At 42.4% G+C, this 26,865-nt stretch overlaps 2 protein-coding genes across 2 annotated transcripts in view; one reads left to right on the forward strand and one right to left on the reverse strand.

Annotated features, from left to right (window-relative positions):
* The window catches only part of AQP9 (aquaporin 9), a 34,155-nt gene extending 18,369 nt beyond the window's left edge, over window positions 1-15,786 (forward strand). Inside the window, exons 2-6 of the mRNA XM_019947133.3 lie at window positions 673-799; window positions 5,983-6,120; window positions 7,516-7,634; window positions 9,638-9,855; window positions 14,802-15,786. Coding sequence (XP_019802692.1) covers window positions 673-799; window positions 5,983-6,120; window positions 7,516-7,634; window positions 9,638-9,855; window positions 14,802-14,976 — 777 coding nt within the window. The 3' untranslated portion in view covers window positions 14,977-15,786. The remainder of the gene's footprint in view (window positions 1-672; window positions 800-5,982; window positions 6,121-7,515; window positions 7,635-9,637; window positions 9,856-14,801) is intronic.
* Window positions 1-26,865, reverse strand: part of ALDH1A2 (aldehyde dehydrogenase 1 family member A2) — a 342,743-nt gene that overhangs the window by 203,237 nt on the left and 112,641 nt on the right. Inside the window, exon 3 of the mRNA XM_073801066.1 lies at window positions 649-796. The gene's annotated coding sequence lies outside the window, so the exon portion shown is untranslated. The remainder of the gene's footprint in view (window positions 1-648; window positions 797-26,865) is intronic.

A 26,865-nucleotide genomic window follows, 5' to 3' on the forward strand; every position in this document is an offset into this window, starting at 1 on the left:
CAGTTGGTTGCTCTTCTTTAGTTATAAAACCCAAAACAGAACCTGTATTCTACAAAAAGTTGTGGCTACTTGACATCTAAGAGCAATGATCTAATGATCCTGCAGCCCAGAACTTATTCCTCCAGGACCACACTGGCTCTTTCAACCACAGAGTGACAAAGGCTGATGGTGATTCGTTGTCCTGTTGTTTTCCTACCAAACTTGTATGTGACTGTTTCATCTTTTCCAATAACCCTCCCTCACCAAATGTTCCTTTCTTCCCCCCTTACTTCTTCCTGCCCTTCCCTCCTTCCTTCCTTCCTTCCTTCCTTCTTTCCTTCCTTCCTTTTGAGGTATAATTGACATACACCATTATATTAGTTTCAGTTTTACAACATAATGATTTGATATTTATATATATTATGAAATGATTACCAAATCACTTGGTTTATAAATTCATACAACATTTTAACACTGTGCAGTCTTAACAAAACTCATCCATAAGCCAGATGCAGCCTTGGGACCATCATTTTGCTACCTGTGCACAGCTGGAAGATTATCATTTGATTTGCACGAGGCCTATGGCAGTCCAAGCCATGAGTGTGCTTGAAAAATGCTTCTTGTTACTCTGACTTTCCATTGTCTTTGACAGTGGCCATCTTCACTTACTTGTTGAGTTCCCTTTCATTCCAGGTCCTTGGATGTGGCTGTGTTGCCCAAGCTGTCCTCAGCCGAGGACGTCATGGAGGAATCATCACTATCAATATTGGACTTTCAATGGCAATAGTAATGGCCATTTATGTTGCTGGAGGTGTCTCTGGTAAGTAATAGAAATAATAATAATAACAGCTACTATTAACTCAACCATTCCAATGTACTAGTGCAGTTCTGGGTACTCTACAGACCTTAATTTTTTTACATCTCAACAGTCCTGCAAGAATATGTATTTGATTCTATTTTTATAGATGACAAAATTTAAATGGCCAGCAAATGCTAAGTGAGTGGCACAAAGGCAACACTTAGCAAAAGACAGAGATGAGGGTTGGAACTCAGAACTGACTGATTCCTAAATCTGGTTACGGAATAGTATTCTTCATCGATCAATAGAGTCTTTTACTAGCTCTTCCCCATGCTTGGAAACTACTTCCCAGATATGCTGTGAATAGCCCAGTGAATATCACTCCAACAGAGGCAATTCCCTGGACCTTTATCCACAGCAATCAGGGAGAGCCTAGGTCATTTGCAAAATAGCTAGTGTGTTCATGGAGCTGCAGGGCTAGTCAGAAGGTCTTGGTCCAATTCTGTTCTGAGTGGTAGGCTAATTAGAAGCCATTCTCAAGGTTCTGAGGAGCAAAATGAAATGATATTTAATACAGCCTGGGACCTTAGGAAGGAACTGTGGAAATGATCCACTTCCCAAAGGCTTGCAGAATCCTCAGCAGCCTTGTCTGGGGGCTCAGAGAACTAAGGCAAGACTGTTGGTGATAACGGAAGAAGGGACCCCCTGCATGCTGGGCACTGTACTGGGTGCTGTACATACTTTATCTCCTCTCACTTCCATAGCAGCACTCTGAGGCTGGTATTATTGTCCATTCTACAGAGAAAACTGGAGCTCCAAGGGATTGAGTAAATTGCCAGAAGTCCCACAGCTGGCAAAGAGACAGATCAAAGATTTGACCCAGGTCTATACGACAGCAAAGCACAGGTCCCCATTATTATACAACATTTCCAGCGGTCTACTATGGGAAGGACAGTACAGGCAGGGCCTATGGGCAGTACGGTGCAGCTGGAGGATCCTGCAGTTGAGCTGGCTGGACTGGTGACAAGTGCTGCCACTGGAGCGCTAAAGAATGATTGCCCAGACCCCCACGGAGCATCCACGGGCTGGGCACTTGGAACAGTCATTTGCTAGCTGTCAGCCTTTCCATATCACAGGCCGACTCAGATCCTGGGGCAGACCAGGTTACAGATTCCCATACATGTAGTTTGTTTGGCCCGAGCAGTGTTTCTGTTCAAACTCTTGCCGAGCTTGCTGTGATCCCAGCACTGTACTACCTACCTAAGACACAAGAATAACCAGGGGAACACCAATGAATGTGCCAAGGCTTAATTACAGTTGCAGGCCTTGACACCAGACACACAACACACTCCTGGCTTCAAATAAGCATGCAGGATGCTCCACTGCCTCCCCTCACGCTCCCATCTACATTCACACAGGTGTTGTTTCCACAAACCATGCAATATAAATGTAGGCATGTTTTCAGCGATTTTTTTAAGGTGGAGATGTGGTTTTGCAGTATTTCACCTGCATAACACCCTGAATTAAACTTCATCAAATATTTACTTAGGATAAATTGGTCCCAGACCCTACCAATGTAGCTAACACCCTTTACCACCAGCACTGTCAATGTCTGCTTGCATCCACTGATATATTTGGAGTCACGATAGGAGGAGAAGGGACAGGGACCAGCAGGAAGGGGGAAGAGGGAGTAAAGGATGGTGTGGAGTCTTCCCATCCGGCCTTTAGACTGGGATTAAGCCCCTGCGCTCAGAGTAAGGGCCAGAACTGATGGGACTGTTTTCACTAGAGGCTGCTTCTGGGTGAGGCTTGGGAGCTGTCCACATTGTTTATGAGAGACTGTGAGATCTCAAAATGCAAGGAGAGCAGTTTCTGAGCCTGGCTGATATAAGGTAGCACTGAGTTGGAAAAGGAGCTTATCTCCCCATCTCTGTTTGGAAATGATATTCAAGCTCCCTGAGAACTGGGGGGGAACGTGCACAGACAACACACTGGCCCACTGATGACATCAGTGCAGACTCAGTATTGGCTTCAGCAGCCCAGGAACAGGAGAGGAAGACTACATAGGGGAGGTGACTTTCTCACAGTGGCTGCAGCTAACATGCTGGTTTGTGGGCATATGTGAGGCCCTCTTTGGGAATTCCAAAACTAACCAATGTATATTAGGCATAAACATAAATGGGATCCCACTTTGTGGTCCAGACTGGCAAGGTCAGCTGACATCTGGTTGTGGAACATAAAGCATTACTTTACTGCATGGCAGTTACCACACCCTGCTCCCTTGTGAACTTGCCAGTAGTCTGGCAATCCAATCTGGCCAATCAGAACTCATAATGCCCTAATTATGCACCATCCCCCACAAAGCGTTTACACTGCCAGCTTGTACCTAGACTATGGCGGTTGTTTTTGATGTCGTTTTTTTATAAGCAATAAAAATTCACTGAAAAATCAAAATAGCTTTGCTTAATGACAAATAAAATGTTAAGATGATCTCTATCACAGATCATCTGTGGGTGGTGGGCAGGAGACTCATCTAGGACAGAACCTTGAAAGAGCTCACCTTGCTCATGTAAGACTTTCATCTCAGGCCTCGGGGAATCCAGCTATCCCCCTGGGCTCTTTATGTGAATAATCTGATCGTCACAACCACCTTGGCAGGGCCAAGATGTGAGTGTGGCCTTCTCTGACTCTTGCACTCATGTTCTTTCCACTACACTGCTCTGCTTTGTCCTTCGGGTAAGCCAAGTGATCACGCATCTCTGCAAGGAGAAACTCTCCTCGTTGCTTTGCAAAGCACCCTCCTGGGCACACCCTCTCTGACTCCCAAACAACTTTCCCTCTGTAGATCTTTGTAGTCTGAGCTATCTGAATAAAGACCTCTGACTATTTCTTCAACTTTCATATCTTTTTTTTTCTTCAATTTTTAAAATTGAAGTAGAGTTGATTTACAATGTTGTGCTAGTCTCTGCTGCACAGCAAAGTGACTCAGTTATACACATAGAGACATTCTTTTTTTATATTCTTTTCCGTTATGGTTTATCTCAGGAGATTGGATATAGCTCCCCATGCTATACATTAGGACTTGCTGTTCATCCATTCTGAATGTAATAGTTGGCATCTACCAGCCCCAAACTCCCAGTCCATCCCTCTCCCTCCCCACTTCCCCCTTGGCAACCACCAGTCTGTTCTCTATGTCTATGAGTCTGTTTCTGCTTTGTAGATAGGTTCATTTGTGCCATATTTTAGATTGCACATACATCAACTTTCATATCTTGAAAACCTACTAAGTGCCTTGCAGCATGTCAAGGTCAAGGTGAACAATAGTTCCTGCCTCAGGGTGCTTTTGAGGGGCTAAAAGCATAAACCTACCTACAGCAAGTCTTATTTTGAAAGAGGAGCTTGCTAAACAGTAACTGTCCCATTGGTGGACTCACCTGAGGGGAGACATTTTTGATTGGAGGTGATTTCTTACGTCCCCTTGTCCTTTCACAATGGGTGCTGGCTGGGTGGCGGCTACCCTCCAACCAGCTCTGGGAGAAGAGGAACAGGGCTGGCTCCAGGAACTTTCCACTGCCCTGGGTGCTCCCCTCTTCTAACCCCTGTTTCCAGCTTCCCTAGGAAGCTGTACTCCTGCCAGTCTCCATAATTATGACTCTCTTAGATTTAAAAGTAAAACAAAACAGGTGATATGTGTGTAAGGCTTCAGGAAGTCACCTGTGCTTTGATATATTGGCATTTTCTTGTTCATATTAGCCCCAGAGTGGCAGAGGCAGGTGAAGAAAGGACCCTCACGGTGTAGTCAGCAGTCAGAACCCCTCCCCACTGCAAGCCCACTTTGGCTTAGAGACTCAGGAAAAGCATAGCTTTCTTCACGGACTGGGGAGAGGAGGGAAGGCTTCCCAAAACAAGCTCACCAATAGGTTCTGTGGGGAGTCAAATGGCAAAGTGTCATCACCATCATCATCATCATCACTCCTTTGTTTACAACTATTTCCACAACCCAGAGGTCCACATTTCAGCGTGGTCACATTGACAGTTACTCTAATTCCCCCCTCCACACTAAATGTCATTGGCACTCTTCATATGAGTGTCCTTCATCCCTAGGAATCAAGCCCATATGCTCAAAGATGACCTTTGAAAATTTTTTCCCTGCTTTCTAAGGCAGAGAAACCTTTATAAACTTGGTGAAGAAGGTCTAGAAAAGAACATAGGCCCAAGAGTTCAAATAAACCTGAATTTGAATCCTAGACCTACCACTTATTAGCCATGTGACCTTAAAATTTTACTTTACTTCTGTGCCTCAGTTTCCTCAGCAGTTAACTGGACTAGTACCCACCTCACCGGGTTCTTAGGAGGATCAAGTGCATGTAATACACCTATGATAGCATCTGGCAAGTGTTCAATATGCATTGTTGTTACTGTTGTTACTAGCAAAGCCAGCCGGGGATATCAGTAACCTACCCCAGAGCAAGCCCCTCTACCTGACCTTGCAACTGGGTTAGAATCAAAGAGGCTGATTTCTCTAGTCAGAGTTTAGGCTGGAGTGGAGGAGGAAGTGTTGCTCCATTTGTGTGTGTGAGATATACATCGTTTATGCAGAGAAACTACAGAAAATCCACTCAGACACTGTGACTACCTCAAAATAAACTGAGCCCCTTACCTCAGTGAGAGGCACAGCCCACAAAGGAAGGGCCATTTCCCCTTAAAGAGATATCTCTTTTGAGTCCTAAGATTGTTTCTACATCCTCTGGACATGGACTTAGAAATGACTGGACATAGATTTAAATCTTACAAGTATAAGTATATTGACTAACAAATATACTGAAGTTAACTGTTTATATCAATCTCTTTGGGGTTATTGCTTTATAGTTAGGCAAAACCCAGTAGATAGATGATACAGAGAGATGAGAGAGAGAGCGAGAAAATGAGCCACTTGAGTACAAGTTTCTTTATATATTTGACTTTCTTTTGAGAAAGCTAAACTTCCTAAACAGTGTCTAATGAGGCCATGAGGATTATTAGTCCTCTCTTCCTCTCCACTCAAACACACACACACACACACACACACCCCTCTGTCTCCTCACATACAGTTCCTCACACCTAAAAGACTGAATTCTGCCTGCAGTCCCTAGATAAGGTTTCCTTCACAATAATTCTCCCTGGCCTGCCCTCTGACTTTCCTAATCACCTTATCTTCCTTGCAGGTGGCCACATCAACCCAGCTGTGACTTTTGCAATGTGTCTTTTTGGACGGACGAAGTGGTTCAAATTCCCCTTTTATGTGGGGGCCCAGCTCTTGGGAGCCTTTTTAGGGGCTGCAACCCTCTTTGGCATTTATTATGGTGAGTAGGACCCCTGAGTCCAGAGATTAGGGAGAACTGGCTATAAGTTGAAAGTCAGAATTACTTGGTAGGAAGAGGTGAGATGAGGTAAGAACAGAAAACGTTCTCCACTTGACACGCAGTTCTAAGAGTCCTAAGTTCTAAATAATGGGGCCAACATTATCATCAGGGCACGTTCAGGAAGCCTCTTAGTGAAAATGGTCACAACTTAAATGGAGGGCAGAACTTAAAGGAAGTATATTTTTAGACCCAACCAGCACTACACTGTGAACAATGCCAAAGTAAGCAATAGGCCACTGGCTTCTCCATGGCTTTCTCTGATTTGGCTGGGAAGGGGGCCGTTGACTTGTGGCAAGGAGAATGATGAGTAAGTACTTAAAGAAGGAATCTGGAACAAAGTCTTTGAAGGAAGAAGCATAGCAGAGAAATGGGCTGGGTGGGGAACCTCTTCTCCCTTCCATCCAGTAGCCAGGGCTTCCATTCTGCAACAGTCCTGGGGGAACCACAGTACTGACGATCAAAGACCCAGACTTTAGTTCCATGTGAACTATGTATGTAGCTGTGTGACTTCAGTAAGTCATCTGACCTTATTGGTCTCAGTTTCCTCCTCTGGAAAATAAAGGAATTGAACTAGTAGGTGACTTCTTAGGCCCTTCAAACTAAAAAATCTTGGGGTTCCATAAAATCAAGTGTTAAAGTAGTTCCTACTCTCTAACCCAAGGTAAGTCTTAATACTTTATGACTCTCAAACTGAAGCCCTTAGGAACTAGAATTTATGAGCCAAGCCTGAGAGGTACATTGTGGAAAGGGACCTCTTCCCACAGAGTATCCTAAGAATTAGAGTGTAAGAAGACTAAAGAATTACTCAAGACCCGACCAGAAACCTAGAGCACCAGCTGCTGTGGCCAGAGAGGCCCGGGGGTGGTGCTGGCTATGTCGGGGACTGCTGTGTTCCTTGTTCTAAGGGCATCTTCACTGTACCTTGATGCCCTCAAATTCTGGACCGCTATTAGGGGTTACTGAGAACCCTCTGGGAATCATGAGCTCTGCATAGAGCAAGTCCAAGCTTCACTTTCACTTTTAGTCAATCTTGAAAATTCCAAGAATTCCCCTCAAAGAAAAATGGTTCCCAAGACCCACTGGATAAGGATTTGGCTCAAACGTGGAGTGAACCATCAAGGGCAGCCGGGGCTTTCTCTCTCTGACCCGCTATCCTGGGAGTTCTCTGGGTATCTCTAAAGCTACCATACTGTGAAGTGAAAAGAGGCAAATGATATGGATCTTCCTAGCTGAACCTGAGGGTTCGCCTGTACTTGTTCAGCACAAGACCTGGCATAGGCCTACGTCCCCCCCTGCCCAGAGGATGCTAACATGCCAGAGCTCTGTCTTCCATAGATGCATTTCTGTCTTTTGCTGGTGGAAAACTGCTCGTCGTGGGAGAAAACGCAACAGCACACATTTTCGCAACATACCCAGCTCCGTATCTGTCTCTGGTGAATGCATTTGCAGACCAAGTAAGTGTACGTTCAACAAAGACCTAACTTTCGTGAAAAGACATAATCTAATAAGGGGGATGCATAGGAACATTACAGGCCTATCAGAAAAGAAAGGCTATGTTTCCAAAGTCAGAGGTCCCTACGCATAACCCAAGCTTTGTTGACAAATTTCTGCCCTTGCCAAAGTGGATACCACTACGGGTTTCCTGCCTCCTCTTTAATACATACACTTCTTCCACATCAGTCAAGCTTCAGAGAAAAGTGCATGACTGGACATTTCAACCCCTGTAGGGGCAAATGGGGTTTGTTCCACCTAACTGTCTCTTTTGTGCACGTGATCTAAACGTAGAGGCCTCAAGAAAAGACACTGTGATCTCAGTTCAAGGACTGTGAAGTGTAGTAGTTGAGCTTAGAGTATCCCAGGTCTTCTGTGTCTCCCCACGTGCATAGGTTTATCCAGACTCTCTAGGCAGCTAGAAGTGTCTCTGCCTTAATGACATTTAAACAAGCTGCATCCAAGCATCTGTCGTGTAGCCAATAGCACAACTATTCTGGTCTAAAATCATTTGTCTGGTTCTCGTCCTGATTCTTCTGCTTATGAGCTGTGTGCCCTTGGGCAAGTTTCTTAACCTCCTTCTATCTACATTTCCTCATCTGTAAACTGTGAATAAATAGGATTTATCTCACCGATTGGTGTGAAGTTCTAATGAGAAAAAGCATACGAAGTACCTGGCACATAATAAGTGTCTGGTAAATAGAAGCTATGATTTAGCTGTTAAAGTAAAATAATAGTTTGGAAATTTTAGAAACTAGAGAGTGGGGAAAACACCCACCGTACCACACCACTTCAGAATACCTGCTCTCATTGTTTGTATAATCTCTTACAACTTGTTTTTATGTTGTTTTCAAGTATAAAATATAATGCACATATTTTTCTTAATATCATAAGCATTTAAAAATGTTACCAGATAGCTCTTATATTTGTTTTTTTGTTTTGTTTTTTTTTTGCGGTACGCAGGCCTCTCACTGTTGTGGCCTCTCCCGCTGCGGAGCACAGGCTCCGGACGCACAGGCTCAGCGGCCATGGCTCACGGGCCCAGCCGCTCTGCGGCATGTGGGATCTTCCCGGACCGGGGCATGAACCCGTGTCCCCTGCATCGGCAGGCGGACTCTCAACCACTGCACCACCAGGGAAGCCCTTGTATTTGTTTTTGATGGCTGTATAATAGACTATAGAATGGGCACTTCATAATATAGTTAGCCCTTTCCCTATTGATGGGGACTCCAGTTTTTCAATACTATAAATGATGTTTAACTATTTATTTACATATTTGCTTTATGATGTTTCCATATTTTAGATTATTTCCATGATGTGGTTCTCAAAATATCCAACTGGGCCAAATTCAGTACATAATCTTACGGATTATTTTTAATGCAGGTTGCTAAATTACTGATAAATTGCCTTTCAAAAGTGTAGTATGTGCTTAGTTTAATTAGGAAAGCCTGAGAGAAGTGGTATCAGTTCCCTAACACTTGGTATTGTTTGCACTTTTTTTCATTGTGAATCAGTTTTTCCCTCTTGTTTCTTAAATCTATTTTTCTTTTATGAATTTTCTTTCCATTTCCTTTGCCCATTCATCTATTGATGTCTCACATTGCTTTTCTCACCACTTTGAATGAGCCCCTTTGTTCATTTTTCCAGCCTGTAGCTTGCTCTCCATTTAGCTGGTAGTAGCTCAGCAGGATAGTGTAGTAAAGATAACAGTCTCTAGAGCTGAACTCTCTGGATCCACACCTGCCTGTCACTGACTGTGTCACCTTGGGCAGGTAACTAATCTGTAAAGGAGAATGATATCAGCACCCATGTCTAGGATTGCTGCGATAAGGGTCTGGCACAGAGTGCTCAACCAGCATACGTTACTTATTACTAGGTTTGTTTTTAATGAGAGTGGGTGAATTTTGAGGTGGGCAAGGGGGAAGAATATAAGCTAAATCCCTTGTATATTTTCTCCCTCCCCCAGGTAGTGGCCACCATGTTTCTCCTCATTGTCATCTTTGCCATTTTTGACTCAAGAAACTTGGGAGTCCCCAAAGGCCTACAGCCCATTGTCATTGGCTTCCTGATTGTTGTCATTTCTTCCTCTCTGGGAATGAACAGTGGCTGTGCCATGAACCCAGCTCGAGACCTGAGTCCCAGACTTTTCACTGCCTTGGCAGGTTGGGGGTTTGAGGTCTTCACGTAAGTAACAACGGTCAGGGAGGAGGGAGGAAGATTCACACTGTGCCTCAATGGGGAGGGCTGTGCTTTGACCTGGAGATCCAAGAGAGTGCAGATGGGAGGGTGAGGTTAAGCGCATCCTCATCACAAGTGTGGAACGTATCACTGGTGATTTATGATACGGGGTGTGTGTGTGTGTGTGTGTGTAGGAAAGAGAGCGAGAGAGAGAGAGAAGGGGGAGGGAGACAAAGAGATAGACACAGAGACATAATAAGAGACAGAGAGGGACAGAGAGACAGAGAAAGATAGAGAGGCTCTAGATAGTTTCAAAGAGATAGGTTTGTCATATATAATAATGATTTCTCAACTGGTATATGGCTTTATGTGACTATTTTGGATGTAGAACTTGTCTACGTATTCACTTTGTGACAAAGGGGTAGAATTTCTATCTTCTGATACTACTATAGGGCTCTTTCTAGGAGACCATGCTAGCTTCGCTTCATTCATTCATTCAACAGATCTACCTTAATCACCACTTATGCTGTGGTCACTGTGCTAGGCAAGGAAATTTCAAAATCAGATAAGACACTGGCCTTGAGCAATGTAACAAGTGCTCTGGTAACCCCTGAAACAAAGTGCTAAGGGAACACAGATGAGGGAGTGGCTGCCTCTACCCGGGGAAGCTGGGGGAGGCACCACAGAAGAAGTGAGCGCTGAGCTTATTCTTTTTTTCTTTTTCTTTGGCCATGCCATGTGGCTTGCGGGGTCTTAGTTCCCCAATCAGAGATCAAACCCTTGCTCTCGGCAGTGAGAGCGCGGAGTCCTAATCACTGGTCCTTGAATTCTTGAAGCATAAGAAATTCCTAGCGGAACAGGCATCAAAGAGAGCCTGTGCACAGGAAGTGGCAAGACCCCATGCCTTACACCTCAGAATGTGCTGATGAAACATGCCAACTGCTGGTACCAAGCTCCCAGGACAAACTTTTCCCGTTAATTCCTTCCCACCGTCCCCCCCTAAAGTCATGGTGGCCAGTCCCCAACCACTCATCACATCTCTCTCTGGGAAAGGCACCCACCTTTGTTCCCCAGGAAACAGGGCTCTAACATGGAGAAAGAGAAGCAGGGAAAACATGTGTGAGCAAATTTTACTTTAATGTCTGCTGTGGGAACAAAACACTTGAGTGTCCCTAATGCTGACCTATATATAGCTGTACACAAGTGATGAATTCATTTAAGAGTTTGGGTTGCCTTCACCATCATGAAACACAAGCTACTGAAATCACTGACACCATTCTGATAACCACCACAGACAGCATTAGAGCTGCTATAGCGTAAGCATCATGAGGACAGAGACCTTGACCATGTTTTCACTGCTGTGTCTGCTGTGACTAGGATGTGGTCTGGCACATAGAAAGCCTCAATAAAAGCTATTGAATAAAAGTATGGATAAATGCTATGTGACACACATGTCCTAGGAGATGAGGGATAAAAAAGAATCAAGAAACATTCCCTATCTTTAAGAAACAAACAATGCAGTGAATTTATAGAGCAGTGGTTCTCAGCCAGAGGTGATATTGCCCTCAGGGACATTTGGCAATGCCTGGAGACACTTTGGGTTGTCACAGCTGGGGAGGGTGGGGGCAGATGTTGTCACCAGCATCTAGTGGGTAGAGGCCAGTAGAGGGATACTGCTAAGCATCTTACAGTATCCAGGACAGATCGCCACAACTAAGAATTATTCAGCCAAATACGCTAAGAGTGCCACAGTTGAGGAGCTCTCTTCCAGAATGATCATACCAGAACGTGAAAAGGTTGAACAAAATGCCAACTAGGAAGATCATTTGTATTCTTCCCATGTACTGTCAAAAGCATACGTTAAAGATCTCCTTATTTCCAAAGCCCAGAATTGGCCCATGAGTTTCCTTTAATCCCAATTTCCTGAGGTTCACTCCAGGAGACCACTGCCCCTACCATCAAGACACCTCTGTAAGCTTCACACAGACCCCGAGAACAAAGGTGCTCCACAGTGATGTGACCTCTGTTTGAGCCCTGCTTGGTGATTCACCCAAAGTTCTAAGAGTGATGGTGGTTCTAAAGAGGTAGAGATCTTGCCTCTTTTCTTTGCTTTGTTGAGTATATGGCAGGAGACCATGTCTGTGGGAGAATGCTGAAATCACCTAATGCCAAACTCTGAGCACCATGTCCCTTGTTAGCATCAGGGTCTTTTCCCCTCATTCATGCATTCATTCATCCATGCAGCTACCTGATTTCTTATTCAAGGCCCTGTGCTAAAGATGCCCCTCACCGTTGTTGCCCTTCACTGCTTTATTTACATTCTATTTCAGAGTAGTGAGCATAGGCTCTTACACAGGTTGGAGCTGTCAAGTGCCATTAAAGAGATTTGACTAATTAACTCCAAGAGTTGAGAGAAAGTTTGTAGCTCCAAATTTGAGAATTATGGGGGTGGAAGTAGGGGCATTTTGTAGTATTTGGACATGCTTAAACAGCAGACAGAGAGGATATTTCAGGCAGAGAGGATTCTGTATCCCAAGACAGAATGTTAAAATAACACATGATCTAGTTTAGTTGGAAGGGTGCATGAAGAAGCTTGGAAGGGCAATTGTTTCAGACCATTAGAGGACCTAGATTCCCAGAATGAGACTTTGGGGTTTTTGCTGCTCCCTCTTCTGTAGGTTATAGGAAGCAACAAAAGATTTAGGGCAGAAGTTTGACACGTTTAGAACTTCAATTTAGCAAAATTGATCCGACATTATTATATAGAACAGATTAAAGATGAGTAGAGGGGGCAGAAACCAGTTAGGAAATAGCTAGACTAACTGATAATCCTCAACCAAAAAGTTCCCAAGGAAACCGCTGAGGGATAACAGGACTCCAAAGTGTCCCTAAAGTGCCCCATCCTTTCAGGGTTCTACATCCAAGCTAAGCATCTCAGGGGACTTTCTAGTTTGGATCCACACCCAAGGTCTCAGATAAAACCGAGACTGCCTTGGATCCTCACTTGCCCCTGTATGCCACGGAGTGAGGATGACAGCGGGAGTGGGGCTCCAGCAGGTCTGACAAGGGCAAGACAGACCCTGGCTGACTCTTGCTTTTCCCTTAAGTATTAGGATGTAAGCGAGTGGTTTTCACTAATTCACTTTAAAGTGTTGATAACTTAGTGGATAAAGGATCTCAGGGGTATTGTTAATTTTTAAAATAGTTTAACCAAAGGAATGAATCCCTCATGATGGTACCGTAAGCAATTAACACAGACATATTTCTGGCATCCCCCAAATCACAGTGTGCAAATAACCTTGTTTACCTGTGAGGCCAGGCAGGGAACCGTATCAGAGCTCCTCCATTTAAGCCTTGTGACCCTGGTGCAACACATCCAGCTCAAGAGGGTCCAGCCAGTGAAAGGAGGACATGTGTGCTGGCAGATATCTTGGACCCTAATCTGTTAAATGACAGTAAGAGATGTGCCACAAACCAGTGATGGAAGAAAGGAAGTGATGGACCAAATAAGGTGGCTTAAACTTGCTTCATGTGCTTACCTGAAGAGAAGGCTCCTAGTTCTTTAAAGCTCAGGTGCCTCTCAAAGAAAATTCCACCTGGATTTGGAGGCATGGGAAAGGGCGCTGTGAGAACAGCTGAATGCAGTGACCTCGTTCCAGTGCAGTAAGAGTGACATCTGCTGGCCACTGTGCTTAATGATGGTGCTCTTCCCCGGAGCCTGCGTTTATGCTCTAAGACTTACTATCTTATTGTGAGCCTGCATTGATGATCTAAGATTCAGGATCTAAGAGAGTGCTTGCATGATGCAGGTGGAAGGGACCACTGTTCAGATGGAAGAATGAAGCTCAGAGATGAGGAGACTTTGCCCAAAGACCATCTGGACCCTCCTGAGATTAGAACTAAATCTCATGAATTCTAGGACAGGCCCCCCTGTTTTGTGCTTATTTCCTTTATTACCCTTTCTAATAAAAAACTGATACAAAAAAAAGGTCCCATGGAAATATGTATAGTTGTTAGGAATAAAACTAAAAATAGCAGCCATGAATCCTTCCCCCAAATAGAACACTGTGAAATTCCCATGCGTAGTTGTGTTCCTCTTGTTTCCTCTGCCTCCTCTGCATTACTCTGAATTTTTTGTTCATAATTATCCTGCTTTTAAAAAGTTTTATCTCAAACGTACATATCCTTAAACAACAAATTGTATAGTTTTACTTGCTTCTGACTACTCATGGTCCTTTCTACGGAATTATTTAAGTGGATTTTCTATCTCCAAAAGAGATGGTGACAATTCGCAAAGGCACCTGCTTTCTCTCAGAACTATACCTCCAATACAATGTGCTGACATTGAGGATTTCTGGAGGGGAGAGGGAAACATGGCAGAAAGTCCTTATCAGAGAGTAAGTTTAAGTAAGCTGTGACCTCAAAATATAAGTACTGAATTCAATTATATTTAGTAGGTAATTCATATCTCTACCTTTGATTTTTTTTAATTCACTTATTGGCAAATGTTTCCTGATTGTTTATTTTGTAAGTGCCCTCATATACCAATCATGTCCAGGAATCTCTCCACATCTCCCAACCGTTCGCAATCCCCAGGACTCATTATTTCAGGATGAGGGGAAGGCAACTCCTGAATATTCAACTTGAACTTTCCCTAAATGCCCTCAATTGTAGCCACGGGTTCGGGGACTATATTTTCTGAAAGGAAAATAAATGGGACATTTCTCTCACAAGTACTAATAGGACAATGGAATAGATCATCTGAAATCAGGTATACTGCAAAATCTAGGATGATGGTTGCCAAGCTACAGTGAGTGCCCTTATACTTAGCTCTTGCTGATTTAAAAGGGAGTCATGAGCATAAGAAATGACTAGCTGGTTAGTGAATAACTAGCAGTAATACCAGGAAGAAGGCCAAGTGGTGTATCACTAATTTCTTTGTTTGATTTCAGAGCTGGAAATAACTTCTGGTGGATTCCTGTAGTGGGCCCTTTTGTTGGTGCTATGGCTGGAGGCCTCATCTATGTTCTTGTCATTGAAATCCACCACCCGGATCCTAACCCAGACTGCAAGGAAGAACAGCCAGAGGACAAACCAGAGAAACATGAACTTAATGTGCTAATGTAACAGCACGCTCATCTCCGGGTTTACAATTGGCTACCTACTGGGCTTTACACTTCACAAAGCACTTTCACACATATTATCTAATTTAATCCTTATAGTCACTGTCTGGGGTAAATATCATGCTGCTCATCTTTCAAATAAGAAAACAAAATCTCAGGGAAGTTGAGTTGCCTAAGATCACATGGAAAGTTGAACATCACTGAATGCATCCTATACCTTTCAGAAGATTAGTAATTGGATGAAAACCTTGGCCAGCCCCTCCTGGCCGGCCAGAAGTGGGACTGGCAGCTGCCAGAACATGTACACCTTCTGGGCATCATTCTTTTGGATCCTAAGTTACGAAGACCGCCACTGTCTGGTTTTATTCCCACTGTTACTGAAGCACTAACAAAGGAAAGAGGTAGCCATTAGATCATACTTTTCATCTGCTGAAGAACATTATCAGAGGCCTCCCTTCCTAGGCCACGCTTAGTCTTGCTAAGTCTTGATCTTCCTTCCCTGCCAATTCTAACACTGTACATTCCAGGAATTTCCTCTTGGTCAGGCTCCTCCCTGTCACTTTGGTCAAAAAAGTCTGTGAGTTACAAGCACCAGAGAAACTGCTCTCCATCGAGTGATGCACCTTCAGTCAAACTGTTATAAAGCTCAGAATTCCCAGAGTTATCCAGTTTCTCAACTGCTTTGTGATGATAACAAAACAGAAAGCACATGTGAATGTCTCCAGGGGCCTATAATAGACTGTAATAGATTGATATATGGATTTTTTTATTTCTCTGAAACTACTTGGCATTTCCTATTTGAAATAAATTTGGGGTGAGGTTTTATTTTGGAGTTTTAATAAGTATTAAGATTGCTAAGTACACTTAGTTCAGAGGTTGTCTGTCCTGCCTACAAATTGAGATCTCTGGGGAGCTTTTTAAAAAATGCTAATGCTCAGTTGGTCATTGGTAAACATCTCAGGTGATTCTAATGTGCAGCCAGTGTTGAGAACACTGACCTGGTTAAAGTACATGGGTATCCTTGAGAACCATGTCTAGTGGTGACCGGGTAATTCCTGGTAGGATTCTCAGTTTGGGGATCCTCAGGGATTAGAGAGCAGTGGTTCTCAGTAGGGGACAGTTTGCTCCTTCACAGTCCTACCTACTACCTCTGCAAGGGGACGTTTGGCTATGTCTGGGGACATTTTTGGTTGTCACAACTAGGGTAGGAGCATTTCTAGCACCTAGTGGGTAGAAGTCAGAGATGCTGCTAACCATCCTACCATGCACAGGACAGCCCTCCCCTGCAGTAAAGAAGTATCCAGCCCCAAATGTCTATAGTGCGGAGGTTAAGAGACCCTGGATTCAAGAGGAGAGGAGTAAGAGAAGACACTGAAATCCTGTGCCCTGATCCAAGTTCTTTCAAAAGCAGAGATGCCAGATGAGCCAGGGGCAGACCCAGGGGATGGATTATACTTCTTAGAGAAAGAAGTAATCCCAAATTCGAGTTTTCAGGTTGGATTGTGGAATCTGTGATCCACGCAGGTGCTCTTAAACACTACCTGGTGATTAATGACTAGAATTATGAAGAGGAAATGTACACTTATGGAAATCAACCCCAGGAAGGTTTTTCTAAATGGAAAAAAAAAGTCCTGTGGTTCAAGGCGCTTACACTCAAATCCTCCGCCTTCCCCAGTTTACAAGTGGGTTTGCCTGGGTCAGGTTCTTATCCAAGAGAATTTCTATAGGGTTGAATGACATGTGTCAGAAGTCAGTTAGAGCCAAATACATACCTTTAAAAAATAGATTCTTTAGGAGGTAGAACTGCAACATCTTCCCTCCTCTCTTCCTTGTCAATCACAAAACGTAATAGAAGCATTTATTTTAATGTCAAAGAGGGAATTTCTCTGATTCCCCAACCAGTTGAGATCTCAGAGCATGCCAAAGGTTGTAGGACTTTTCTAACCTTTAAGAGCCAAAGTTAACACTCAGCTGTTGAACAGAATATGTGGGGTAAAAATGTTACATTTAAAAATCCAATCTTTAAGATATAAACTATTATTTCCTTTAAATTGCTTACACACACACACACACACACACACACACACACACACACTTGCCTTATTTAAAGGTATGTCAGTGTTCAAAAATGTCATCATGGAAAAAGAATTACAACTTCCAGTTACAGAGAATGGTTTACAAGTTTTGTTTAGCCACAGAACCTATTGTTCAAATAAAATGTTATATGGTATCCACAAGTAAACCAGAGCTGCTATAAATAGAAAGAGGACAGGGAAGAGGATGTGAGTTTCATCCTGCCTGTGATATCATCTCACACACACCCCCCAATGCAGCCACTGAAGGGTCTCTGAAGAGAAGCTGTGTGTGTGTGGTGGGGGACACCAATTGAAAACCATTGATAAAGAATTTGGGACAAGTTGTTGCTAAAAATTTTTATAAAAGTTTCAAGTATAGAACCTACAAAAAGCGATGTTAGTTCAATCTCAGGTAATTTGTCAAAGACTTCTTGGTAAGTGTATTTAGATAAGTTAAACAGAATTACTCAACCTACCAAATATCACCCACAAAGAAATTTTTTATACCAAGTTGTTTATCAATTCTCAAACTGAGAATTTAAGTTCTCTGAGACAACATGTTTACTTATCACAGTATATGGAGAGAAACAGTGGTAGACCTGGTCAGGTTTACTGACTCTCTAAGTCTCTATAAAAATAAATAGGTACATAGCTGATGACAGATAAATATAGATAGATAAATGATATTTAGATAGACAGATAGACATAGATAGATAGACAGACAGACAGGTAGACAGACTGATCCACCAAGCCCCAACTTCTTTTTTGTTGCTGGAAATGGAGTAGCTCTATCAAGAAACGTAGTCTCAAGATTAATAAAGGAAGGCCCTCATAAAACTGAACACGAATAAGTGAACTGAGTTAGCTGAGAGAAACCACAGAACTGTGTGAGGATGGACATGTTGTCCAAGCATAGTTTGACTCTATCTCCTCTCCAGGGTTACATTATGTCTTTTGTAGACTTTAGGCATGTTTGCCCTCATGGGCCCCTTTCCTCACAGAAAATTTTATTGCTTAAATTATGTTTTATGACTGCACTGGTGGCAAGCTAGACTATATTATTATGTTTTATATCATGTTAGAAGACACTAAAACATTTTCCTGGTCTGCTAAAAACATCTTAGGCTCTAGCGCGCCCCCTGGTGTCCCAGAGCTCAGTCATACTGCAGCCTCTTCCTCCTTGTGGTCCTCAACACCCTGCCTGTGGGGTCTCAGGAAACACGGCCAAGGGAAGAGGAAGGATGGAAACAAAGGAGAGCCTTGGAAGTCCTAGAAGTTGTGAGGATACTCTGGAGGCCAGGTCTGAGGCCTGAGACCATGGGGACCATCCACATCTTGGCCCTTCTCTCTCCTTCTCAAGCACTGAGCAGGAAAGGGCCTTCTTGACCTTCTGAGAAGGAACCAGGGAGGTCCTGGGGCGCCATAAGCTCCAGAGACCCTGTAATATGTGGGTCTCCCTGGTCTTGCCTTTATTGTACTCCTTGTCTATCCTCAGCTGCAGCCATACAAGCCTCTGTCCTGATCCTTGAACCCACCACACAAGCTCCTGCCACAGGACCTTTGCACTTGATGTTTCTCTTGCCTGAAATTCCCTACACCACCTGTTCAGGTCTTCTCAAACGTCACCACATTTTTCAGGTCTTTCTGACAACCGTTTCACTCCCTATCTTCTTCCCTTCTTAATTTTTTTCCACAGCACTTACTACCATCTCTAAAACACACATATTCCTGGACTTCCCTGGTGGAGCAGTTGTTAAGAATCCACCTGCCAATGCAGGGGACATGGGTTCGATCCCTGGCCTGGGAAGATCTCACATGCTGCGGAGCAACTAAGCCGGTGAGCCACAACTACTGAGCCTGCGCTCTAGAGCCCACGAGCCACAACTACTGAGCCCACGTGCCACAACTGCTGAAGCCTGCGCACCTACAGCTCATGCTCCGGAACAAGAGAAGCCACTGCAATGAGAAGCCCGCACACCACAACGAAGAGTAGCCCCCACTCGCCACAACTAAAGAAAGCCTGCACACAGCAACAAAGACCCAATGCAGCCAAAAAATAAATAAAAATTAATTTTTAAAAAATCTATTTTAAAAACATAAATAAATAAGTAAAACACACATATTCCTTATTAAGTATGTTAGGTTTTGTCTGCTCCTCCCACTGGAATAGAAGCCCCATGCTTGCAGGACTTTTTGCTCTTTTATTCACCACTGCTGCTCCAGTGCCTGGAACATGGTAGCTGCTCAATAGGTGTTTGGAGAATGAATGAAAGAATGGATTGTAGAGTGAGACTCTTTGGGTTCAAATCCTGGTTTCTCAGGATTTTACTACTAGGACAGTAGCCGAGTTACTTAGCCTCAGTTTAGTCATCTATTAAGTGGGGCTAAAAATAGTGAGATAATCAATGCCAAGTTCTTAAAACAGTTCCAGGCTCAAGGTATGTATTCAATGAATATGAACTGTTGCTGCTGTAGCAGCAGCTATTGTTACTATTATTTATGGCATTCTAATGTGCTGTAGTTTGATGACATAGAGTAAGGAAATCAGAATTTGGTCACAAGCTCTTCTCTTACTCTCTGTAGTTTAATAATTCTCAGTTACATGTATCTTTCAGAAACTATCTTTCAAATACTTAACGATCCAGTTTTATTTTCCACTCTTTAACAGAAGTCAGTGGGATTGCCTTTTTTTTTAATTATGGAAGATTTTTTAAATATACCATAGTAGGAAAGAGTATCATGCTAGTACAATAGTATAACAGACTCCCCACCAGCTTCAACAGTTGCCAACACAGTCAACATGCTTTCATCAATACTCCCTCTCTGTTTCTCACTACTCTCCCTAGGATTATTTTTTGAAGCAAATCCCAGACATGATATAATTGTATTCATGGATATTTAATATGTTTATCTAAAAGATAACGATTCTTTTTAAAAACAGAAACAAAAACAAAATACCATTATCACACATAAAAATAATTATCAATAATTTCTTAATATCATCAAATATCTAGTCACAGCTCACATTTCTAGTGAGACTGTCCTTCAACCCCAGTTAATAATGTGGAATCTGTGAAAACTGAAAACAGGATTTACTCTGATGTCTAATTGTTCAGGAGAACATGGGGCACAAGTTTACCTCAGTTTGTAGCACAAGTTTACCTCAGTTCTGTACCCTTGTATCAGAGTCTTCTGTAAGATTTTTGCAAAATATTTTCATTTTTATACCAAAAGGAAAATGTGTTTGTCTACTATTACTAAAAGTAGCCACCTGCCAGGAGTGAAATTATTTTTAGAAAGAGAGGAAGTCTTGAATTTACCTGAATTGCAGAAAAGGTCTTTAGTGACTTTTGTTACATCAAAAAATGCACACTCCATAAAATGCTTATACTTTAAAAGGTAAAACACATTGTGGAAAGAAATCCAGATATTTAACATCCATGCAGCCCTATGCAAGAGAGTCACAGTGACTGATTAAGGGAAGTGAAAACCTAAAAATTCCAAAGCTTCTCTACCTGGAGCAGTGGTGTTTATTTGATACTTCCTGTTTATTGTTTGTTTTTGTTTATACTTTTTGCCCAATGACTTCAGACCTTTAGAAATAAGAGCTAATAAAAAGCGGCACAATACTTCCCAACTTTTGCATGAAGGAAATTACCTCTACCAAAGGAGGTTCTGATGGCCCTCAGCTGGCAGATCTCATCTGCTGATATACAGAGAATTAGATTCTAATTTAATAGATGACATATTTATAGCCAAAAAGACATCTGTGGATCGAGGAGCAAAGAGGACCATGCACCGCAGAAGAGATCCAGGAGCCTGCTCTTAGCCTGGGGCCAAGGGCATGGAATAGATGTTTTGTTGCTGAATCACAGACCTCTGGAACAAGACCATGGAAGGAGTCTGTGCAATCACAGGCTGGTGGCTGAGTGGCTAGTTCTCAAGAGGTCAGGCTTTACAGACAACCAGACTGAATTCTGATCCACCGCTGAATAGCTGTGTGACCCTCTAAACCTCAGCCTCTTTATCCATAAAATGGGAATGATACTAGCACTTGCTTTCTATCTGTTATTGGAAGTATTTAGAAAATGCCTGTGAAACATTTAACACAGAGCCTGGAATTTACTTTCCTCTTCGTAAGTGTCAGCTGATTCTATTACTATTTCACATTTACAAATTCAGCTGTATATTTGCTTTCCTAACATAAAAAAACGCTGAAGAAAAATCTCCAGGAGTGTAAATTTGCTGACACTTAAATAATCCAAGTCATATGACTGACTTAGATTTGACACTTTTCTTCATATACTCAGGTGCAAAGAACTTGCACAGGGCCATGCTTAGTTCATGAATTACAGAGTCTAGCTTCAATAAAGAAGCTAACCAAACTACTTAATTGCCTAATAGAGCTACCAAATTTATCCAAAAATCTATCAAAAATAAAAAAGATTTACATATTTAATGAAATGCCCATCAAAGTTTCAGCATGCTTTTTTTGTAGAAATTTACAAGCTGGTTCTAAAATGTATGTGCAGGGGGGCACCTGCAAGATGGCAGAGGAGTAAGACATAGAGATCACCTTCCTCTCCACAAATATATCAGAAATACATCTATATGTGGAACAAATCCTACAGAACACCTACTGAACGCTGGCAGAAGACCTCAGACTTCCCAAAAGGCAAGAAACTCCCCATGTACCTGGGTAGGGCAAAAGGAAAAAGAAAAAACACAGACAAAAGAATAGGGACGGGACCTGCATCTCTGGGAGGGAGCTGTGAAAGAGGAAAAGTTTCCACACACTAGGAAGCCCCTTCACTGGCAGAGATGGGGGAGAGCGGCAGGGAAGCTTCGGCGCAATGGAGGAGAGCATAGCAACAGGGGTGCAGAGGGCAAAGCGGAGAGATTCCCGCACAGAGGATCGGTGCCAACCAGCACTCACCAGCATGAGAGGCTTGACTGCTCACCCGCCAGGGCGGGTGGAGGCTGGGAGCTGAGGCTCGGGCTTCGGAGGTCAAATCCCAGGGAGAAGACTGTGGTTGGCTGCACGAACACAGCCTGAAGGGAGCTAGTGCGCCACAGCTAGCGGGGAGGGAGTCCGGGAAAAAGTTTGGAGCTGCCTAAGAGGCAAGAGACGATTGTTTCAGGGTGCACGAGGAGAGGGGATTCAGAGCACCGCCTAAACGAGCTCCAGAGACGGATGCGAGCCGCGGCTATCAGCACGGACCCCAGAGACAGGCATGAGACGCTAAGGCTGCTGCTGCAGCCAGCAAGAAGCCTGTGTGCAAGCACAGGTCACTATCCACACCTCCCCTCCAGGGAGCCCCTGCAGCCTACTGCTGCCAGGGTCCCATGATCCAGGGACAACTTTCCCGGGAGAACACAAGGCACGCCTCAGGCTGTTGCAACGTCATGCCAGCCTCTGTCGCCACAGGCTCACCCTGCATTCTGTACCCCTCCCTCCCCCCGGCCTGAGTGAGCCAGAGCCCCCTAATAACCTGCTCCTTTAACCCCAGCCTGTCTGAGCAAAGAACAGATGTGCTCAGGTGACCTACACGCACAGATTTGGTCAAATCCAAAGCTGAACCCCGGGAGCTGTGCGAATAAAGGGAAATCTCTCCCAGCAGCCTCAGAAGCAGTGAATTAAATCTCCACAATCAACCTGATGTACCCTGCATCTATGGAATACCTGAATAGACAACGAATCATCCAAAATTGAGGCAGTGGACACTGGGAGCCACTGTGGACTTGGGGTTGGCTTTCTGCACCTAATTTGTTTCTGGTTTTATGTTTATCTTAGTTTAGTATTGAGAGCTTATTATCACTGGTAGATTTGTTTATTGATTTGGTTGCTCACTTCCTTTTTTAATTTATATATATATTTTTTTCTTTTTCTCTTTTTGTGAGTGTGTATGTGTATGCTTCTTTGTGTGATTTTGTCTGTATAGTTCTGTTTTTGCCATTCGTCCTAGAGTTCTGACTGTATTTTTTTTTTTTTTTTTTAGTATAGCTTTTACTGCTTGTTATTTTGGTGGATTTGTTTTTTGGTTTGGTTGCTCTCTTCTTTCTTTTTTTTTATTACTTTTTATTTTTAATATTTTTTTCTATTTCAAAAACTTTCTTTTCCTTCCTTTCTGCCTTCCTTCCTTCCTTCCTTCTTTCTTTCTTTTTTTTTTTTCCTCCCTTTTCTTCTGAGCCTTCTGGCTGACAGTGTCTTGGTGCTATGGCCAGGTGTCAGGCCTGAGCCTCTGAGGTGGGAGAGCTGAGTTCAGGACATTGGTCCACCAGCGACCTCTTGGCCTCATGTAACATCAAACAGCGAAAGCTCTCCCAGATATCTCCATCTCAACGCTAAGACCCAGCTCCACTCAACGACCAGCAAGCTACAGTGCTGGACACCCTATGACAAACAACTAGCAAGACAGGAAGACAAACCCACCCATTAGCATAGAGGCTGCATAAAATCATAATGAGTTCACAGACACCCCAAAACACACCACCAGACGTGGTCCTGCCCACCAGAAAGACAAGATCCAGCCACATTCACCAGAACACAGGCAGCAGCCCCGTCCAACAGGAAGCCTACACAACCCACTGAACCAACTTTATCCACTGGGAGCAGACACCAAGAACAATGGGAACTACGAACCTGCAGGCTGCGAAATGGAGACCCCAAACACAGTAAGTTAAGCAAAATGAGAAGACAGAGAAATACACAGCAGATGAAGGAGCAATGTAAAAACCCACCAGACCAAACAAATGAACAGGAAATAGGCAGAAAACATTCAGAGTAATAATGATAGTAAAGATGTTCCAATCTTGGAAATAGAATGGCGAAAATACAAGAAATGTTTAACGAGGACCTGGAAAAACTAAAGAGCAAACAAACAATGATGAACAACACAATAAATGAAATTTAAAATTCTCTAGAAGGAATCAATAGCAGAATAACTGAGGCAGAAGAACGGATAAGTGACCTGGAAGATAAAATAGTGGAAATAACTACCACAGAGCACAATACAGAAAAAAGAAAGCAAAGAATTGAGGACAAGCTCAGAGACCTCTGGGACAACATTAAATGCACCAACATTCAAATTATAGGGCCCCCAGAAGAAGAGGAGAAATAAAAAAGGGACCGAGAAAATATCTGAAGACATTATGCTTGAAAACTTCCCTAATATGGGTAAGGACATAGTCAACCAAGTGCAGGAAGCGCAGAGAGTCCCACACAGGATAAATCCAAGGAGAAACACACCAAGACACATATTAATCAAAGTATTAAAAATTAAATACAAAGAAAAAATGTTAAAAGCAGCAAGGGAAAAGCAACAATTAACATACAAGGGAATCCCCAAAAGGTTAAGAGCTGATCTTTCAGCAGAAACTCTGCAAGCCAGAAGGGACTGGCAGGACATATTTAAAGTGATGAAAGGGAGAAACCTACAACCAAGATTACTCTACCCAGCAAGGATCTCATTCAGATTCAACAGAGAAATTAAAACCTTTACAGACAAGCAAAAGCTAAGAGAATTCAGCACCACCAAACCAGCTTTACAACAAATGCTAAAGGAACTTCTCTAGGCAGGAAACACAAGAGAAGGAAAAGGCTTAAAATAAGAAACCCAAAACAATTAAGCAAATGGTAATAGGAACATACATACTGATAACTATCTTAAATGTAAATGGATTAAATGCTCCAACCAAAAGACATAAACTGGCTGAATGGATACAAAAACAAGACCCGATCATATGCTGTCTACAAGAGAACCACTTCAGACCTAGGGACACATACAGACTGATAGTGAGGGGATGGAAAAAGATATTTCATGTGAATTGAAATCAAAAGATATCTGGATTAGCAATTCTCATATCAGACAAGATAGACTTTAAAATAAAGATTATTACAAGAGACAAAGAAGGACACTACATAATGATAAAGGGATCAATCCAAGAAAAAGATATAACAATTATAAATATTTATGCACCCAACATAGGAGCACCTCAAAACATAAGGCAAATGTTAACAGCCATAAAAGGGGAAATCGACAGCAATACAATCATAGTAGGGAACTTTAACACCCCACTTTCACCAATGGACAGATCTTCCATAATGAAAATAAATAAGGAAACACAAGCTTTAAATGATACATTAAACAAGATGCACTTAATTGATATTTATAGTACATTCCATCCAAAAAACAGCAGATTACACTTTATTCTCAAGTGCTCATAGAACATTCTCCAGGATAGATTATATCTTGGGTCACAAATCAAGCCTTGGTAAATTTTAAAAAATTGAAATCGTATCAAGTATCTCTTCCGACAAGAATGCTATGAGACTAGGTATCAATTACAGGGAAAAAACATTAAAGAATACAAACACATAGAGGCTAAACAACACACTACTAATAAAAAGAGATCACTGAAGAAATCAAAGAGGAAATTAAAAAATACCTAAAAACAAATGACAATGAAAACACAATGACCCAAAACCTATGGGATGCAGCAAAAGCAGTTCTAAGAGGGAAGTTTATAGCAAGACAAACCTTCCTCAAGAAACAAGAAACATCTCAAGTAAACAACCTAACCTTACACCTAAGGCAATTAGAGAAAGAAGTACAAAAAAAAACCCAAAGTTAGCAGAAGGAAAGAAATCATAAAGATCAGATCAGAAATAAATGAAAAAGAAATGAAGGAAACACTAGCAAATCAAAAAAACTAAAAGCTGGTTCTTTGAGAAGATAAACAAAATTGATAAACCATTAGCCAGACTCATCAAGAAAAAAAGGGAGAAGACTCAAATCAATAGAATTAGAAATGAAAAAGGAAAAGTAATAACTGACACTGTAGAAATACAAAGGATAATGAGAGATTACTACAAGCAACTATATGCCAATAAAATGGACAATCTGGAAGAAATGGACGAATTCTTAGAAAAGCACAACCTTCCAAGACTGAACCAAGAAGAAATAGAAAATATGAACAGACCAATCACAAGCACTGAAATTGAGACTGTGATTAAAAATCTTCCAACAAACAAAAGCCCAGGACCAGATGGCTTCACTGGCGAATTCTATGAAACATCTAGAGAAGAGCTAACACCTATCCTTCTCAAGCTCTTCCAAAATATAGCAGAGAGAGGAACACTCCCAAACTCATTCTATAAGGCCACCATCACCCTGATACCAAAACCAGCCAAAATGCCACGAAAAAAAAAACTACAGGCCAATATCACACATGAACATAGACGCAGAAATCCTCAACAAAATACTAGCAAATAGAATCCAACAGCACATTCAAAGGATAATACACCATGATCAAGTGGGGTTTATTCCAGGAATGCAAAGATTCTTCAATATACACAAACCAATCAATGTGATACATCATACTAACAAACTGAAGGGGAAAAACCATATGATCATCTCAATAGATGCAGAAAAAGATTTTGATAAAATTCAACACCATTTATAATTTTAAAAACCCTCCAGAAAGTAGGCATAGAGGGAACTTATCTCAACATAATAAAGGACATATATGACAAAGCCACAGCCAACATCATCCTCAATGGTGAAAAACAGAAACCATTTCCACTAAGATCAGGAACAAGACAAGGTTGCCCACTCTCACCACTATTATTCAACAGAGTTTTGGAAGTTTTCACCACAACAATCAGAGAAGAAAAAAACAAAAGGAATGCAAATCAGAAAAGAAGTAAAACTATCACTGTTTGCAGATGACATGATACTATACTGGGAGAATCCTAAAGATGCTACCAGAAAACTACCAGAGCTAATCAATGAATTTGGTAAAGTAGCAGGATACAA

The sequence above is a fragment of the Tursiops truncatus genome, chromosome 2 (assembly GCF_011762595.2).
Source record: "Tursiops truncatus isolate mTurTru1 chromosome 2, mTurTru1.mat.Y, whole genome shotgun sequence".
In the NCBI taxonomy this organism is placed as follows: domain Eukaryota; kingdom Metazoa; phylum Chordata; class Mammalia; order Artiodactyla; family Delphinidae; genus Tursiops; species Tursiops truncatus.